We start from the raw sequence: 17,328 nt of genomic DNA on the forward strand, positions 1-17,328 counted from the left end.
TAGTCTTTGTACTTTTTGAAAGAGTAAAAAATCGATTCACTTCTATTTGTTCTGCTCCACTCAGGATTTTGTAGCTGTGCTTTTTTTCTTTGGTTGTCTGTACTTGTGTACTGTTTTACCCACTCTCTTGCCATTTTATATATGAAATCGACCTCATCTGCTGCAGAAATCAGTTTTGTCTGTCTAAATCTTTTGCAGCGAAGTCAACACCAACAGAGGGAGTGTAGGAGTAGCCTAGTGGTTAGTGCAGTGGACTTTGATCCTGGGGAACTGAGTTCAATTCCCACTGCAGCTCCTTGTGGCTCTGGGCAAGTCACTTAACCCTCCATTGCCCCTGGTACAAAATAAGTATCTGAATATATGTAAACCGCTTTGGAAGTAGTTGCAAAAACCTCAGAAAGGCAGTATATCAAGTCCCATTTCCCTTTCCCCCTTTCCCTTATGACATCATAATATCAGAAGTGAGCCAAGTATCAGGCAGTCAAGCCATTGTGACATCACTGATGAGGTTGGCTCTTATTGGTGGAATGAGTGGAGGAGTAGCCTAGTGGTTAGTGCAGTGGACTTTGATCCTGGGGAACTGAGTTCGATTCCCACTGCAGCTCCTTGTGGCTCTGGGCAAGTCACTTAACCCTCCATTGCCCCTGGTACAAAATAAGTACCTGAATATATGTAAACCGCTTTGAATGTAATTGCAATATCAAGTCCCATTTCCCTTTACCCTTCCCTTCTCTTTACATCCACTGTTTGTTTGTGTTGTAAATCTTTTGCAATACAGTTTTCTTGTAATGTCACCGACCTGCTTCTCATAAGTAAATGGCCAAGCTTTGCATGTATGGAATTAAAAATAAATTTGAACCCTGCTGTGCTGATACAGGCACTGGTGATTAACGGTAATCACCATATTATCTGCAAAACTAATCTAATAATAGCCATAATGTTGAAAGGAGTACATTGTAGGAAAGTGAACGTAGAGTAATTTGCTTCATTGTTCACCAGCTGTTATTTTTAACTTTGCAAAACCTTCCTGTCTTAGAAAAATAGTGAAATTATTATATGTATTAAGTTGCACAGCAGAGAAGACACAAGTAAAAAAAACAAGTTGGTGCTTGGAAAAGTTAAAGATCCTGTTAATGAAGAAGATTTGAAGCAAGTACAAAAGGAAGTTCAAGAACAAGAAACCCTTCTGCAAGGTTACCAACACGTAAGATGATTTTAATAACGTATATGGGATATATTTACTCTTAGGGCCCTTTTTACTAAGCCACGTTATAGGTGCATTAGCATTCTTAAGGTGCATTAATCATGTACGCATGTTAACTGTGAACATGCCTACAATATCCCTATAGGCGCTTACATGGTTAGCGTGGGCGTTAATTGTAGATGCATTAAAAACGCTAACGCGCCTTAGTAAACAGGGCCCTTGCGCTTACTTTGACTATTACATCGCTTTTGTAGTGCTATTAACATTAGAGCTGTACCGAATAGCGTATTTAATTATTCGGCCAAATACGAATAATAAAAAATATTATTCAGCTGAATATGAATAATGGGCATTGAGCTTTAACATAACAAATAAAAGAAGCAACTAAGTTCTTGCAGCTCCTGTTTAATGTTGTTTTACGAGTAATAGTTTCAGGGGATTCTATTTCCTGGAGAATCAATCGTCATTTGGGCTTTGAGAATTAGAGGGAGAGAAGCCCACTTGTGCCAGAAAACAGGCCCGTCAAAATCAAACAAAGCCAGGTGTTAAGCAAAATGCAACAGGCAGCACGCAAGAGATAGAGGGAAAAAGGAAAGGGGAAGTGATTCGATACGCTGCCTTTCTGTGGTTACAATCAAAGCGCATTGCATATTATATACAGGTACTTACCGGAGAAAATCTTTCTTTGCTCAGCGTGTAATCAAACTCTGGAATTCGTTGCCAGAGAATGTGGTAAAGGCGGTTAGCTTAGCGGGGTTTTAAAAAGGTGTGGACGGCTTCCTAAAAGAAAAGTCCATAGACCATTATTAAATTGGACTTGGGGAAAATATTTCTGGGATAAGCAGCATAAAATGATTTGTACTTTTTTCGGGATCCTGCCAGGTATTTGTGACCTGGATTGGCCACTATTGGAAACAGGATGCTGGGCTTGATGGACCTTTGGTCTGTCCCAGTATGGCAATACTTATGTACTTATCGTGTTTTATTTCAGTAGGATTTTGCACAGTAGAGCCCCAGATTATTCGTATTTGAATTTGGCCAAATATGAATAATGTATTCAGGGCCAAATCGAATATGTATATTTAGTACAGCCCATCTTGATATATGCATTTCATTATGGTTACATGTAAGAGATCATCCTTGCTAGATGGAATTTACTATCTAATCAAAACAAGCATAAAGGATACAAGAGATGCTGGAAATTCATTTTTTAAATGGTTATAAATAGAAATAAAACAAAGAAAAGAAAATAAGATGATACCTTTTTTATTGGACTAATGTAAATACATTTTTTGATTAGCTTTTGAAGGCAATACCACCTTCTTCGGATCACAAATGATGACATATATCAATATATATGTGAAGCATAAAACATTCCAATGACAGTCTCATGGGGAAAGGTAGGAGTGGGTGGTGGGGGGAGAAACAGGGAGAGATATGAGTGATAAGATGGTAACAATGCAGTATAATTGTTTTGTTTATAATGTGATAGGAAACCCAGTCTGATGCGTGTCAAAATATTTTATCATTTTAACTTCAAAGGTTTTACTTTCCCGGATGGTTTTGAAATTTCCTCACCATAAAGTCATTCATGCAGTGCTCTGACAAAATGTTGTCCTACAGAGCTTGTCGCTCTGGTTATCACTGTGGTGTTTAATGTGGTGCCGATGTAAGTTAAGCCTAGTTTGTACAGTCCTTGGGTTGGTTCCTTTTGGAGTGTGCGGCTTTATCCTCTGTTAAAAAAACAAAAACACACACACCTCTTCATAATTGCCTATAGAAGCCAATACAGAAAGGGAGCAGTGAGCTCCTTGGAGGGGGTGGGGAGAAGGGAGGTGTTTGCCCAGACCAGTGAAGTTTGCTGTTTCAGGGCCATTGAATTCTTTCTTGGCCCCTGGGCGTGAACACCCTGTGGTCATAGGTTCCTCCCCCAGTAATGCCTGCCTCAACCCCCTCCCCAGTCTTCATGGGAGGGGTACCTTAAGGCTTCCCGGGAAAAAGAAAGCAGCTGCGTACAGGGGTAGGGAGGACAAGGGTTAGGACAGCTAATTTTATTTTTTGCCAGTGCTCGGACCTAGGCTTTGGAGCCTTCCCATCGGCTATTTTGAGCATTATTAGTGGTGTCACCTTTGGGGGGAGTGGCAGTTGAGCACGGTTTCTGCGTTCCCTGCTATGTAGTCTCCCGCCAAGAAGCCACATCGCTGAATCGCATGTGCTGCGCGCTGGCTTATTTCTATTAGCAGCGGTCTTTGCCATGCTTGGTCCAATTCAGCATCTGGGCCCACTGAAGATTCACTCCTTCGAACTTCCTTGATGTCATCAAGTTTAAGTCCTGGAACTGAAGCTGTGTTCTCTCATTTGTTAGATCTTAAGCGAATAATGACTTGTGTAATTGGAATAACCTCCCATCACATCAAGTAGCACCAGGAATGCTTCTAAGTTGATTTCTTTCCAGTTCATCCATCGTCCTAGTCCTGAGAACATAGAGCAGTTGCTGGACCATTGTCCTTCAAGACAGGGTGTGCTTCTTACTTGTACATACGTTTGAGAGGACTGTGGAGCCTAGGTGATTTTATCTGAACTACACTGTGTTCTGCTGCTTATCAGGTGACTCATTAAGCCCTTCCAAATTAGTCCAGAACCCACTCATGGAATCCATGGCAGACAGAGATTCTCCAGTGAACAATTCAAAAAACCAAAAATGAACATAATGTAGCTCATCCTGATGGAAGTCAGTTCCATGGTGGATGAAATTCTCCATCTTAGGAAACTGACCATGATGGGACAAACTTGCCTGCAGCAGGTTTAGCTTAGGAAATAACTCTGACCCTTAAAGTTCCAAGAATTCTGAAAAGTCATTAACTCTTGCAGAGGATGAAGAATGAGCACTCTTTGACAGTGTCTTTTTAGGACGCAAAACCCAAATACTGAAGAGACGCCAAACTGCCCAAAACACGGCTGCCAGACTTATTTTTGGCAAATCAAAATTTGAAAGTGCATCACCTCTTCGAGCAAAGCTTCACTGGCTCCCCATCAAAGAAAGAATAAATTTTAAGATCAACACAATGACCCACAAGATCGTCCACTGCGAATCCCCTGGCTACATGAATGAATTGATTGACCTCCCTGCTAGAAACAGATCTATTTCTTCACGAACTTATCTTAACCTACACCTTCCCAATTGTAGAGGAATTAAATACAAGACCTACTACGCATCCAGTTTCTCCTTTTTGGGCAGCCAGCTTTGGAACGCTATACCCAGACCAATCCGATTAATAAACGACTTCTTGCCCTTTAGAAAAATACTGAAAGCCCATCTCTTTAAGCAAGCCTACCCAAATGCCCCAACCTAATCTCGACAACTTCCACTCCCAATTCTGTTCTGATTTAAATACCAACCTCCCATCCTTCTCTTTCCATCTCTCCTTAATTTTATCCCTCCTTACCCTTTCTCCCAAATTACACTATCCTATCCTGTCTACCCTCTTTTATCCTAGTCATATATTATCTAGCTCAACTTCTCATACACTACTAAGCCCGACTTTACATTGTTTTGCTACTGTTTTATTGAAAATTCTATTCTTAACTTTGTATTTCAAATTACTATCCTGCTTATAATCGAAATAGAAAAACGCCTATATTGCGACCCAAATCGGGAGATAGACGTTTATCTCACAAAAACGAATAAAGCGGTATAATCGAAAGCCGAATTTGGACGTTTTCAACTGCACTCCGTCGCGGATGCGGACAAAGTTGATGGGGGCGTGTTGAAGGCGTGGTGAAGGCGGAACTGGGGCGTGGTTATCGGGCGATCAGAGATGGGTGCCTTTCGCCGATAATGGAAAAAAAATATATGTTTTTAGCTAGAATTTAGGGCACTTATCCTGGACCCTGTTTTTTCACGAATAAGGCCCCAAAAAGTGCCCTAAATGACCAGATGACCACTGGAGAGAATCGGGGATGACCTCCCCTGACTCCCCCAGTGGTCACAAACCCCCTCCCACCACAAAATATGCCGTTTCACAACTTTTTATTTTCACCCTCAAATGTCATACCCACCTCCCTGGCAGCAGTATGCAGGTCACTGGAGCAGTTGTTAGGGGGTGCAGTGGACTTCAGGCAGGTGGACCCAGGCCCATCCCCCCCTACCTGTTACAATTGTGCTGCTTAATGCTTAGTCGTCCAACCCCCCCAAACCCACTGTACCCACATGTAGGTGCCCCCCTTCACCCCTTAGGGCTATAGTAATGGTGTAGACTTGTGGGCAGTGGGTTTTGAGGGGGATTTGGGGGGCTCAACACACAAGGGAAGGGTGCTATGCACCTGGGAGCTGTTTTACCTTGTTTTTTGTTTTTGTAAAAGTGCCCCCTAGGGTGCCCGGTTGGTGTCCTGTCATGTGAGGGGGACCAGTGCACTACGACTCCTGGCCCCTCCCACGAACAAATGCCGTGGATTTATTCGTTTTTGAGCTGGGCGCTTTCATTTTCCATTATCGCTGAAAAACAAAAACGCCCAGCTCACAAATTGTCGAATAAAACATGGACGTCTATTTTTTTTTTTTTCGAAAATACGGTTTGGTCCGCCCCTTCACGGACCCGTTCTCGGAGATAAACGCCCATGGAGATAGACGTTTTCCTTCGATTATGCCCCTCTAAGTAAGCCACATTGAGCCTGCATTGTGTGGGAAAGCGCAGGGTACAAATGTAATAAATAATAAAGACTGCCACTCTGCAGTGGAGCTGCAGAGAAGTATGACAGCAATCCTGTGGTGGTGGTGGTGCTGCCTAGAAGAAGTCCTGATCAGGCAAAATGGAAGATGCAACAAAACCAAGCCTGCAGTCTGCCGCTGATGTCTAGGTGTCTCCTGGTCTAGATGAAACATTTCTCCGGTGAACTGAGAGAGCTACAGGGCAACAACTTCTACTCCCAGACACTCTGGAAGGAGGAGGGAAAACAGAATGCTACCTTGTCCAGTAACCTAGCTACCAGCTATGGCAGTATATCACATCTAAATAAACATAAAGATACTTATTCAAAGCCATGGGTGATGTTGCTGTTTTCTTGAACATGTTTCTGTGTAAAATCTTGTTTCCTATTCACATGCTGCAAAATATATAGGCTTCTCCTGCAACCTTGTCAGTAATTTACAGATGGATCTGTGTTCAGTAAGTCTTTAGTTAAAAGAATGCACACATTTCAAATTGTTGATATCTCAGCTTGAATGTCCTTTTTCCTGGATTGATGACCAATGCGATATTAAACTTCATGGGGCCAATATTCAAATTGATTTAAGCAGGGGCGTATCTGAGGTTCAGCGGTAGGGGGGCAGGGGCTAGAGTGAGGGTGCACATTATAGCCCCCCCGGCCACTGCCGATGACCCCCCCCCCCTGCCGTCAACCCGCCGTCGCCGTCACCTACCCCCGCCGAGGTCCGCTTCCTCCTGCCTGCCGGTGCCTTTTACTTCAGCTGGTGGGGGACCCAACCTCTGCCAGCCCAGCCGAGGTCTTGTTTAAGTTTTCTTCCTCGTGCTGTGGTGTTAAAAGCTGCATCCCTTCCCTTCCAGTTTCGGACGGAGTCTGACGTCGCAGCATGTTGTTTGTACGTGCAGGACGTCAACGTGCTGCAATGTCAGACTCCGTCCGAAACTAGAAGGGAAGGGATGCAGCTTTTAACAGCACAGCACGAGGAAGAAAACTTAAGACCTCGGCTGGGCTGGCGGGGATTGGGGTCCCCCGCCAGCTGAAGTAAAAGGCACCAGCAGGCAGGAGGAAGCGGACCTCGGCGGGGGTAGGTGACGGCGGGGCAGGATTGACGGCGGTAGGGGGGTCCAGGGCAAAATCTGCGGGGGCCCAGGCCCCTGTGGCCCCACACAGATACGCCCCTGGATTTAAGTGGGCCGGAGTCTCTCCTGCCTGCTTAAATTGCTTCCTGACGCCTAAGTGGGGATATTCAGCGGCACTTAACTGGAGAGTGCACTGAATATCCCCACAGACTGCCCAAACAAAAAGTGGGCAGGTCAGGGGCAGTGCTGGGGACAGCACTGGGGAGGAGACTGAGGTTATGTGGGTGATGACAAGAGCTGTCCTAAATAATGCCGCTTAGCTATGCGGGTGCTAACACTGGATATTGCCTGCATCCACATAACTTAAAATCAAAAACAGAGCCCCTCTCCCAGCCCTCAATAATAAGAAGGCCACTCTCCTGGACTCCCCCCCTGTCAAGGTAGGCCCCCACGGCCCTAGCTGTAGTCCTGGTGATCGTTGGGGACAGGAGTGCAGCCCCCTCATGGTAGGGTTACCATATGGATCCAGAAAAAGGAGGAGACATGGATCCAGTCTGGGTTTTGCTTCCATTGAAAGCAATGGAAGTAAAACCCAAACTGACTCAATCTGTCCTCCTTTTTCTGGATCCATATGGTAACCCTACCTCATGGCAGCCATTTTGGATAGCTGCTGCAAGAGCGAGGAGGCTTTTTTTTTTTTTTTTTAATAAAAAAAAGTTATGCGGGCCCTGGCTCGATATTCAGTTGGGCCGCATAATTCTTATGGGGGACCCAGCTGTATATCGGTCAGGTCCACATAAGTTCCAGTGCCCAGCCTGCCCAAAATTATCCCCTGATATTCAGTGCCAGTGCCCAGACTTAGCTTGGCACTGAATATTGCGGGATAATTTAGCCGTTGAATATCGGGGGGCATGTGTATTTCCTTGTATTGATATTATTTTTTTTTAATTTATTTCTCTGCATGCAAGTGGACTAACATGGCAACTACTAATACTACTATTTAGCATTTCTAAAGCGCTACTAGGGTTACGCAGCGCTGTACAATTTAACATAGAAAGACAGTCCCTGCTCAATGAGCTTACAATCTAAAGGACAAATACACAGTTAGTTAAGTAGGGGTCATTAAATTGGGGTAGTCTAGGTTACTTGAAGGTATAGAGGTTAGGTGTCGAAAGCAACATTGAAGAGGTGGGCTTTGAGTAAGGCTTTGAAGATGGGTAGGGAGGGGGCTTGGCGCAGGGGCTCAGGAAGTCAATTCCAGGCATAGGGTGAGGCGAGGCAGAATGGGCGGAGTCTGGAATTGGCGGTGGTGCAGAAGGGTACTGAGAGGAGGGATTTGTCCTGTGAGCGGAGGTTACGGGTGGGAACGTAAGGGGAGATGAGGGTAGAGAGGTAGTGAGGGGCTGCAGACCGAGTGCATTTGTAGGTAAGAAATAGAAGCTTGAACTGAATGCGGTATCTGATCGGAAGCCAGTGAAGTGACCTGAGGAGAGGGGTGATATGAGTATATCGGTTTTGGCGGTGTATATATCAAACATATAAATGGCGAGTGACCGACTCACTCGCAAATGCGCAGTAGAGACTTCCCTCTCTGTCCCGCCCCCACGTCAATACGTGATGACGGGGGGGGGGGGGGACAGAGAGGGAAACTGCGCCGCCGAGGTTGCTACCGCTCCCCCCCCACTCGGAGTCGCCGCCGCCACCCCTCCACCCGGCCCGGGCCCTCTCTTCCCTTCTGAACTTACACATCCATTCGCCGAACGCAGCAACGCACATCAGCTGAGCTGCAGTGAGCCCTTCCTTCTTTGCCTATGGCCCCGCGCTCCTGTGACGTAACGTCAGCGACACACACAGGCAGAGAAGGAAGGGGCAGCTCAGCTGATGTGCGTTGCTGCGTTCGGCGAATGGATGTGTAAGTTCAGAAGTGAAGAGAGGGCCCGGGCCAGGTGGAGGGGTGGCGGCGGCGACTTCGAGGGGGGGAGCCGGAGCGGTGGCGACTTCGCGGGGGGGAGGGGAGCGGTGGTGACCGCGGGGGGAGGAAAACCTCAATACCAGCCCGTTTTTACGGGCTCAACGGCTAGTATATATATATTTGGCAACTGTGTTATTTTATCCAGCATGTAAAGTAGCAATGAAAAGAAAACTGGGGGGGGGGGGGGGAGTTTACATTAAAAGTGTATCATTTGTTAATGCAAAATTATTAGTCGCTAGCAATAATAAAGGCTCTAGCACTACCTTCTTCAGATCAGAAAAGGAAGTTCTCTGTGGTATTCCCCTTTGAAAACGTGTTGTAGCACTCCACGCACAAAAATACCTGCAGGCTTTGCACCTGTTTTACAGCAGGTGCAAAATAAACTCCAAAAAGTGAAAATGTACTTGTCCTCCCCCAATACCTTTGATCATTTTGTGCGGGTAACACGTTTACTCACATAAAACACCTTAACCGCTGTCTCTAAATTTCTTGAAATATATTAGCATTTTGTTGTATTAGATTTCAGTTAATATTGGTATTGTATCTTTCAGCGCCAAATGTGATTACAATGCTGAACTAGGTGATCTACTATTGTGTTATAGTAGAGCTCCCACTTAAATTACAATAAACGGCGGTGGCACGAAGCAGAATACTAAATTTTTAGCAGTGAATGGGTAGATAACGGGGTGGTATTGGGAGGGGTGGGGTGGAGGGGTGATGATTATGCTTCAGAGGAGATTTGCTTATTGCTGTTGTACACTATCGGGGATATTTGAGTTTATTAGGTTTTAAACTGCGAGAGCCAGTTTGTATTAATGTTAGTGTTTACTACTACTACTACTACTTAACATTTCTAGAGCGCTACTAGTAACCATTTGTTATTCACACATAGCAGATATTTGAATTATTTTCAAGCGCGATTGTATAAATTAAGATGGTGGACAACATTAGATATGGAGTTGAGAGTGTGGGGATTGAGGAGGGGTTTATAGTAAAAAGTTATGATGCAGATGGAATTGATTGTTTAAAGTTGCACGTATTGTATCTATCCTTATCTTCGTCAATAAAAAATGACTTAAACTTAAAAAGCCTAACCTCTACACCTCTACCCAGGAAATCCAGACTGCCCAACTTGACATTTCGTTACTTAGATTGTAAGCTCCTTTGAGCAGGGACCGTCCTTCTTTGTTTATTTTGTACAGCGCTGCGTAACCCTAGTAGCGCTCTAGAAATGTTAAGTAGTAGTAGGAACTACAATTTATAAAAAGTCACTGTATGGTAGGGCCTAACAAAAAAGGTTTTTTTTCCCGCCTTTTGTAAATGTTATTAACTGCTCAACTGGAATTATTAGAAGCTTGTTCTGCAGCTTAGGTAGGGCCCTAATCATTGTGTAATTTTTCCGTTTTGCTAGGAAAATGAAAAATTATATAAGCAAGTGAAAGAACTCCAGGCTCAGAACAAGACAAATGAAGAGAGGATGTTCAAGGAAAATCTGTGTCTGCTGGCTGAGTTGTCATCTTTGAAGTTAGTATTTTTATAACTTGGAATATGCGGAGGAAGAGCACAGGAGCAACAGGTGGTGGAGGCTCCTCATCTTAAGACATTAGAGCCAGTGGCAGAAAAAGAAGGAAGCACAGGTCCCCCACATAAAAAAGACCAAGCAGTGACCGTGGCTGAATTTCATCCTTCTCTTCCCTCCCCCCCCCCCCCCAAACTGATAGAGACTAGTGATGAGCATTGGAGCCGACGCTGTGGGTGCTTGAGCACCCCCAATATTGACAAAATTCCTTGTATGTGTCCAGGGAGGGGTAATTTCCATTGGGCTTAGCACCCCCAATAATTTTGAAAAGTTGGCTCCTATGGTGATGAGCAGCTGCTGCATGGAGCAAATCTTTGATCTCATCTGACTTTGCTGACCTTGGGGCTAGTGCTGTTGTTTTGCATTTGTGGACTTGGTGGGGAGGAGCGGAGGGGGGGGAAGAAAACAGATGTGTGTGCCCCCAACTCCTACCCATACCCTTCCCCGGCATAGAAACACATAAGAATAACCATACTGGGTCAGACAGATGGTCCATCTAGCCAGTATCCTGTTTCCAGGAGTGGCCAATCCAGGTCACAAGTACCTGGCAGAAACCCAAATTGTAGCAAGATTCCATGCTACCAATCCCAGTGCAAGCAGTGGCTTCCCCATGTCTGTCTCAATAGCAGAATATGGACTTTCTTCCAGGAACTTGTGCAAACCTTTTTTTAAACCCAGATACACTAACTGTTGTTACCACATTCTCCGCAGTCATATACAGACACAAAACCCACACCTACCTGATGCATACACCCCTTCCACAATCCCCATACATCCTGAACAGAAATCCTGTACACTCGCAATCAACACACACACACTATTTCCACACATGCACACATTCCCATACCTTTCCCAAAGACAGAAACATATACCAGCATACACATATAAAACTTATATACATTACCCTCTGGTATATCTCCCCCCACCATACACATATATCTCTTGTTATACCACTGAGAATCTTGCTACTCTGCCTGATAGAAGCGAAAATGTGTCTCCAGTTCCCTAGTGCAGGCCAGGGGTAGGCAACTCCGGTCCTCGAGAGCCGCAGACAGGTCAGGTTTTCAGGATATCCACAATGAATATGCAGGAGATAGATTTTGCATACCATGGAGGCAGTGTATGCAAATCAAGTTCATGCATATTCATTGTGGATATCCTGAAAACCTGACCTGCCTGCGGCTCTCGAGGACCGGAGTTGCCTACCCCTGCCCTAGTGCCTTCCCTCTCTCCATTATAAGTGTGTGCATTTAGTCTTGTTATAGAAGAAATTGACAGTGGGGAATATTGATACTGAGAACTAATGAGGAAAACACGAACTGCAATTTGCACCAAAATCTTTAAAGGGTCGTCACAATTGTGACTTTTTTCTCTGCAATTTTAATAGCAGGCTGAGATAGAAGTATGTTTTTTAACAGACATAGTAACATAGTAGATGACGGCAGAAAAAGACCAGCACGGTCCATCCAGTCTGCCCAAGAAGATAAATTCATATGTGCTACTTTTTTATTTGTACTGTCCTCTTCAGTGCACAGACCGTATAAGTCTGGCCAGCCCTATCCCCGCCTCCCAACCACCAACCCCGCCTCCCAACCACCAGCTCTGGCACAGACCGTATAAGTCTGCCCAGCACTATCCCTGCCACCCACCACCGGCTCTGGCACAGACCGTATAAGTCTGCCCAGCACTATCCCCGCCGCCCAACCACCAGCCCCGGCACAGACCGTATAAGTCTGCCCAGCACTATCCCTGCCTCCCACCACCGGCTCTGGCACAGACCGTATAAGTCTGCCCAGCACTATCCCCGCCGCCCAACCACCAGCCCCGGCACAGACTGTATAAGTCTGCCCAGCACTAGTCCCGCCTCCCAACCACCAACCCCAGCACAGACCATATATGTCTGCCCAGCACTAGCCCCGCCTCCCAACCACCAGCTCTGCCAACCACAAAGTTCTCTTGCCAAGTTTATCAGTGTTTATATTTTTTGTTATAGTTGTTCCATATCAGTATTCCATGTCTTTCAAATATTTGCATTTTCTAAATTTAAATTTTAATAAAATTAGACATTTGTACATCAGTATTGCCATACTGGGACAGACCTAAGGTCCATCAAGCCCAGCATCCTGTTTCCAACAATGGCCAATCCCAAAACAGTACAATACATTTTATGATGCTTATTCTAGAAATAAGCAGTGGATTTCCCCCAACCCTATTTTAATAATGATCTATGGACTTTTCCTTTAGGAATCCAGCCAAACCTTTTTTAAACCCAGCTAAGCTAACTGCTTTTGCTACATTCTCTGGCAACGAATTCCCGAGTTTAATTACACGTTGAGTGAAGAAATATTTTCTCCGATTCATTTTAAATTTACTGCTTCCTAGCTTCATTCTGTGCCCCCTAGTCCTAGTATTTTTGGAAAGAGTAAACAAGTGATTCACATCTACCCGTTCCACTCCACTCATTATTTTATAGACCTCTATCATATCTCCCCTCAGCCGCCTTTTCTCCAAGCTGAAGAGCCCTAGCCGCTTTAGCCTTTCTTAAATAGGGAAGTCATCCCATCCCCTTTATCATTTTCGTCACCCTTCTCTGTACCTTTTCTAATTCCACTATCAGGCTTATTTTTGAAAGAGAAGGACACCCATCTTTCGACACAAATCGGAAGATGGTCGTCCTTCTCACAGGGTCGCCCAAATCGGCGTAATCGAAAGCCAATTTTGGGCGTCCCCAACTGCTTTCCATTGCAGGGACGACCAAAGTTCCCGGGGGCGTATCGGAGGTGTAGCGAAGGCGGGACTTGGGTGTGCCTAACACATGGGCGTCCTTGACCCTTAATGAAAAAAAAGGGCGTCCCTGATGAGCACTTGGACAACTTTACCTGGTCCTATTTTTCTTACGACCAAGCCACAAAAAGGTGCCCGAACTGACCAGATGACCACCGGAGAAAATCGGGGATCACCCCCCCCCCCCCCCCCCGACTCCCCCAGTGGTCACTAACCCCCTTCCACCCTCAAAAAACATCTTTAAAAATCTTTTGTGCCAGCTTCAAATGTCATACTCAGGTCCATCACAGCAGTATGCAGGTCCCTGGAGCAGTTTTAGTGGGTGCAGTTCACTTCAAGCAGGCGGACCCAGGCCCATCCCTCCCCTACCTGTGGTGGTAAATGTGAGCCCTCCAAAACCCACCACAAACCCACTGTACCCACATGTATGTGCCCCCCTTCACCCCTAAGGGCTATGGTAGTGGTGTACAGTTGTGGGTAGTGGGTTTTGGGGGGCTCAGCACACATGGTAAGGGAGCTATGTACCTGGGAGCAATTTATGAAGTCCACTGCAGTGCCCCCTAGGATGCCCGGTTGGTGTCCTGGCATGTCAGAGGGACCAGTGCACTACGAATGCTGGCTCCTCCCACGACCAAAGGGCTTGCATTTGGTCATTTCTGAGATGGGTGTCCTTGGTTTCCATTATCGCCCAAAATCAGAAATGACCAAGTCTAGAGACGACCATCTCTAAGGTCGACCTAAATGTTGAGATTTGGGCGTCCCCGACCGTATTATCGAAACGAAAGATGGGCGTCCATCTTGTTTCGATAATACTCCACCGGGATGCTTTGCGAGGACGTCCTCAGCAAAACTTGGGCAGTCCTTACGATTATGCCCCTCCACATCTTTTTTGAGATGCGGTGACCAGAATTGAACACAATATTCCAGATTTGAACCATTGAGCGATACAAATAGTACACACAGCTTCAGCTTTAGAAATGTTAATTTCTTTCTTCATCTCTCTCTCATTCACCCCTGAATAATTCACTGCTGAGTCACTTTAAAGTTGAAGTAACAAAACATCTGTTTACTCACAGTTTGTAGTTAGATTATAATCAGACAGGCTTATATATACATATTACTATACATTTGTCTTATCAGCTCCTTCCATGTGCTTAGATGGTAATGGATGCTCACACCACCATAGATCCTCTCAGGTTAGGAGAGATCATGAGCTCCATGTGCTGCATGTGCTGCATCTACTGTGTCTGACCCCCACAGGAAGTTGCATAGCTGTGTGACCTCTCTAAGCAACTCACATCAGAGGTCACAGAGCAATCACAGAGAAATAATAGGTGACAGGCAATGCATGTAAAATACAATTACATTCCAACAAACCCCTTCTCATGCATAACTGTCATGCAATTATTTATTCATACAAAGTCCAAGCTTTATACGCAGATTCACAAAATGTTCTCTGGGTAACGGTTTGGTCATGATGTCAGCTGTCATCTCACTGGTGTGACAATAGTGTAGACTGATGACCCCTTCTTTCGCCAACTCTCGCACGTTGTGGTATTTCGTTGCGATGTGCTTGGTGCGTGACTGAACCTTGTCATTCTGTGACAGTCGGATGCAGCTCTGATTATCTTCCATTATCTGGATTGGTCTCTTTTCAGCTATTCCGAAATCCAGCAAAATTTTTTCAATCCACATCAGTTCTCTGCACGCTTCCGATACGGCCACATATTCAGCTTCTGTAGAAGACAAACTCACAATACTTTGTTTATGACTGGCCCATGAAATTTGTACATTTCCATACATAAACACATATCCACTTGTGGATTTATAATCAGAATGATCCCCTGCCCAATCTGAATCACAGTAACATATTAGTTTTGGATTACTATTGGCTGAAACCTTTAATTTACAATCAATGGTACCCTTTAAATACCTTACCATCCTTTTAACTGCAGTCCAATCTGATTTGGTAGGTGAGCTGACCCTTCTGCTCAAAATTCCTACTGCATTTGTTATATCAGCCCTGTATGTGGTAGCTAGATATAAAAGCTTACCTATGGCTGATCTATATTGGATGTTATCTGGTAAAGGTTCTCTTACTGTTTCATCCTTCAGAAAATCAGTGATCATGGGAGTGCTTACAACTTGGGCATCTTGCATACCTAAACTTTCAATAAGCTCATTTATTTTCTGCTTCTGGCTTAGAAGATAAGAACCATCATTTTGTTTCTCAATTTCTATACCAAGATAGTATGACACATTTCCAAGTTCTTTTATCTCAACATTGAGGTTTAAACATTTTACAATGTCCTTGTACTCTTGCTCACTTTTGCTTGCAATGAGCAGATCATCAACAAAAGCTAAAATGTATGCATATTGTCCATTTGTGCACCTAGTGTACAAACATTTATCTGCTTCACCTTGCTTAAATCCTAAATTTGTCAATATTTCATGCAATTTTTCATTCCAACATTTTGCACTTTGCTTTAATCCATAAAGACCTTTGTTTAATTTACACACTAGCTGTCTTTGTTTTGTATTTATGAAACCTGTTGGCTGTTCCATGTACAAGTCTTCAGTTATTTCTCCGTGAAGAAATGCTGTTTTCACATCAATGTGGTTGACTTGCATGCCTTTTGAGACTGCAATGCTCAGAAGTGTTCTAATTGTCGTGTGTTTCACTACAGGTGCAAACACTTCATCAAAATCTTCTCCATATTTTTGAAGATATCCCTTTGCCACTAATCTGGCTTTATACCTTTCCACTTTTCCTTGTGCATTCCTTTTTAACTTGAATACCCATTTGCATCCTATAGCTTTCTTGCCAGGAGGTAATTTTGTAAGAATCCAAGTATTATTTTTATCCAATGCATCAATTTCTTCTTGTGCAGCTTTATGCCATTCAGCAGCTTCTTCTGCTGGCATTTTCTCAATTTCATCCCATGTTAAGGGCTCTTGAGCTTCTGCTGACTTTGTTAGGTAAGACAGTCTTGGGGGTGGAACACCTTTGTTTTCCCTGGATGAGCGTCTGACAACAGGTTGGTCTGACCTTTCTGCATCCTCTATATCTGAGAGTCCTTCTCCAATTGATTCCCCTTCTCCAACTGTACTGTCTTCTTCAATGATCCTTTCTGTGTCTGCTTCCTCTGCCTGTTCCTCGTTAGATACAGGTGAGTTGCTTTCAGACATCTGCCTTGGTATGGCATTTATATACACTGGCATGTCTATTATGGTTCTAGTTTCATATTCTGGATGATAAGGCTCATCTGGGATAATCCAGCCTTTATCAACCCTTTTGTTTTCATCAAAATATGTAACATGTCTTATGCCAACAATGCCAGTTTTCAGATTCAAAATTCTATATCCTTTGTGTCCTGGAGCATAGCCAACTAAAATGCCCCTTTCTGTTGTGGAATCCAGCTTATGCCTTCTTTGCTTTGGTATATGAGCATATGCTGTACTTCCAAATGTTCTTATGTGTGACAGGTTTGGCTTCCTACCATGCCATGTCTCATGTGGTGTGCGCTCCGCGCCTTTAGTTGGCATTCTGTTTTGTAGGTACACTGCTGTGAGAATGGCTTCCCCCCATAGTCTTTTAGGGAGATTGCTATCTGACAGCATACATCTGGTCATTTCCACAATTGACCTAAATTTTCTCTCTGCAACAGAATTTTGCTCTGGTGTATAAGCTACTGTTGTGATATGCTGAATGCCTTCTTGTTCTAGAAATGTGCGCATGCTTTGTGAAATGAACTCACCACCCTTGTCGGTCTGAAGAACCTTTGGTTTTCTTTCAAATTTATTGCTCACCATGGCTACGTATTTCTTCAGCATGTCTGTGACTTGACTTTTCTCTTTCAGCAAATAGGCCACACAATATCTAGAGAAATCATCCAAGAATATTAGCACAAATCTGTTATTTCCCAATGATGGGATATTAAACGGTCCACATAAGTCACTGTGTATTAAGTCCAGTACTTTATTACTCCTATTTCCTGTGTATGCA

General features: G+C 44.3%; 1 protein-coding gene across 1 annotated transcript in view; it reads left to right on the forward strand.

The window, feature by feature from the left end:
* Nucleotides 1-17,328, forward strand: part of CEP162 (centrosomal protein 162) — a 261,158-nt gene that overhangs the window by 133,678 nt on the left and 110,152 nt on the right. The window contains exons 17-18 of the mRNA XM_030199137.1: nucleotides 1,067-1,204; nucleotides 10,371-10,483. Of these exons, the coding sequence (XP_030054997.1) occupies nucleotides 1,067-1,204; nucleotides 10,371-10,483 (251 nt within the window). The remainder of the gene's footprint in view (nucleotides 1-1,066; nucleotides 1,205-10,370; nucleotides 10,484-17,328) is intronic.

The sequence above is a fragment of the Microcaecilia unicolor genome, chromosome 3, assembly GCF_901765095.1.
Source record: "Microcaecilia unicolor chromosome 3, aMicUni1.1, whole genome shotgun sequence".
Taxonomy (NCBI): Eukaryota; Metazoa; Chordata; class Amphibia; order Gymnophiona; family Siphonopidae; genus Microcaecilia; species Microcaecilia unicolor.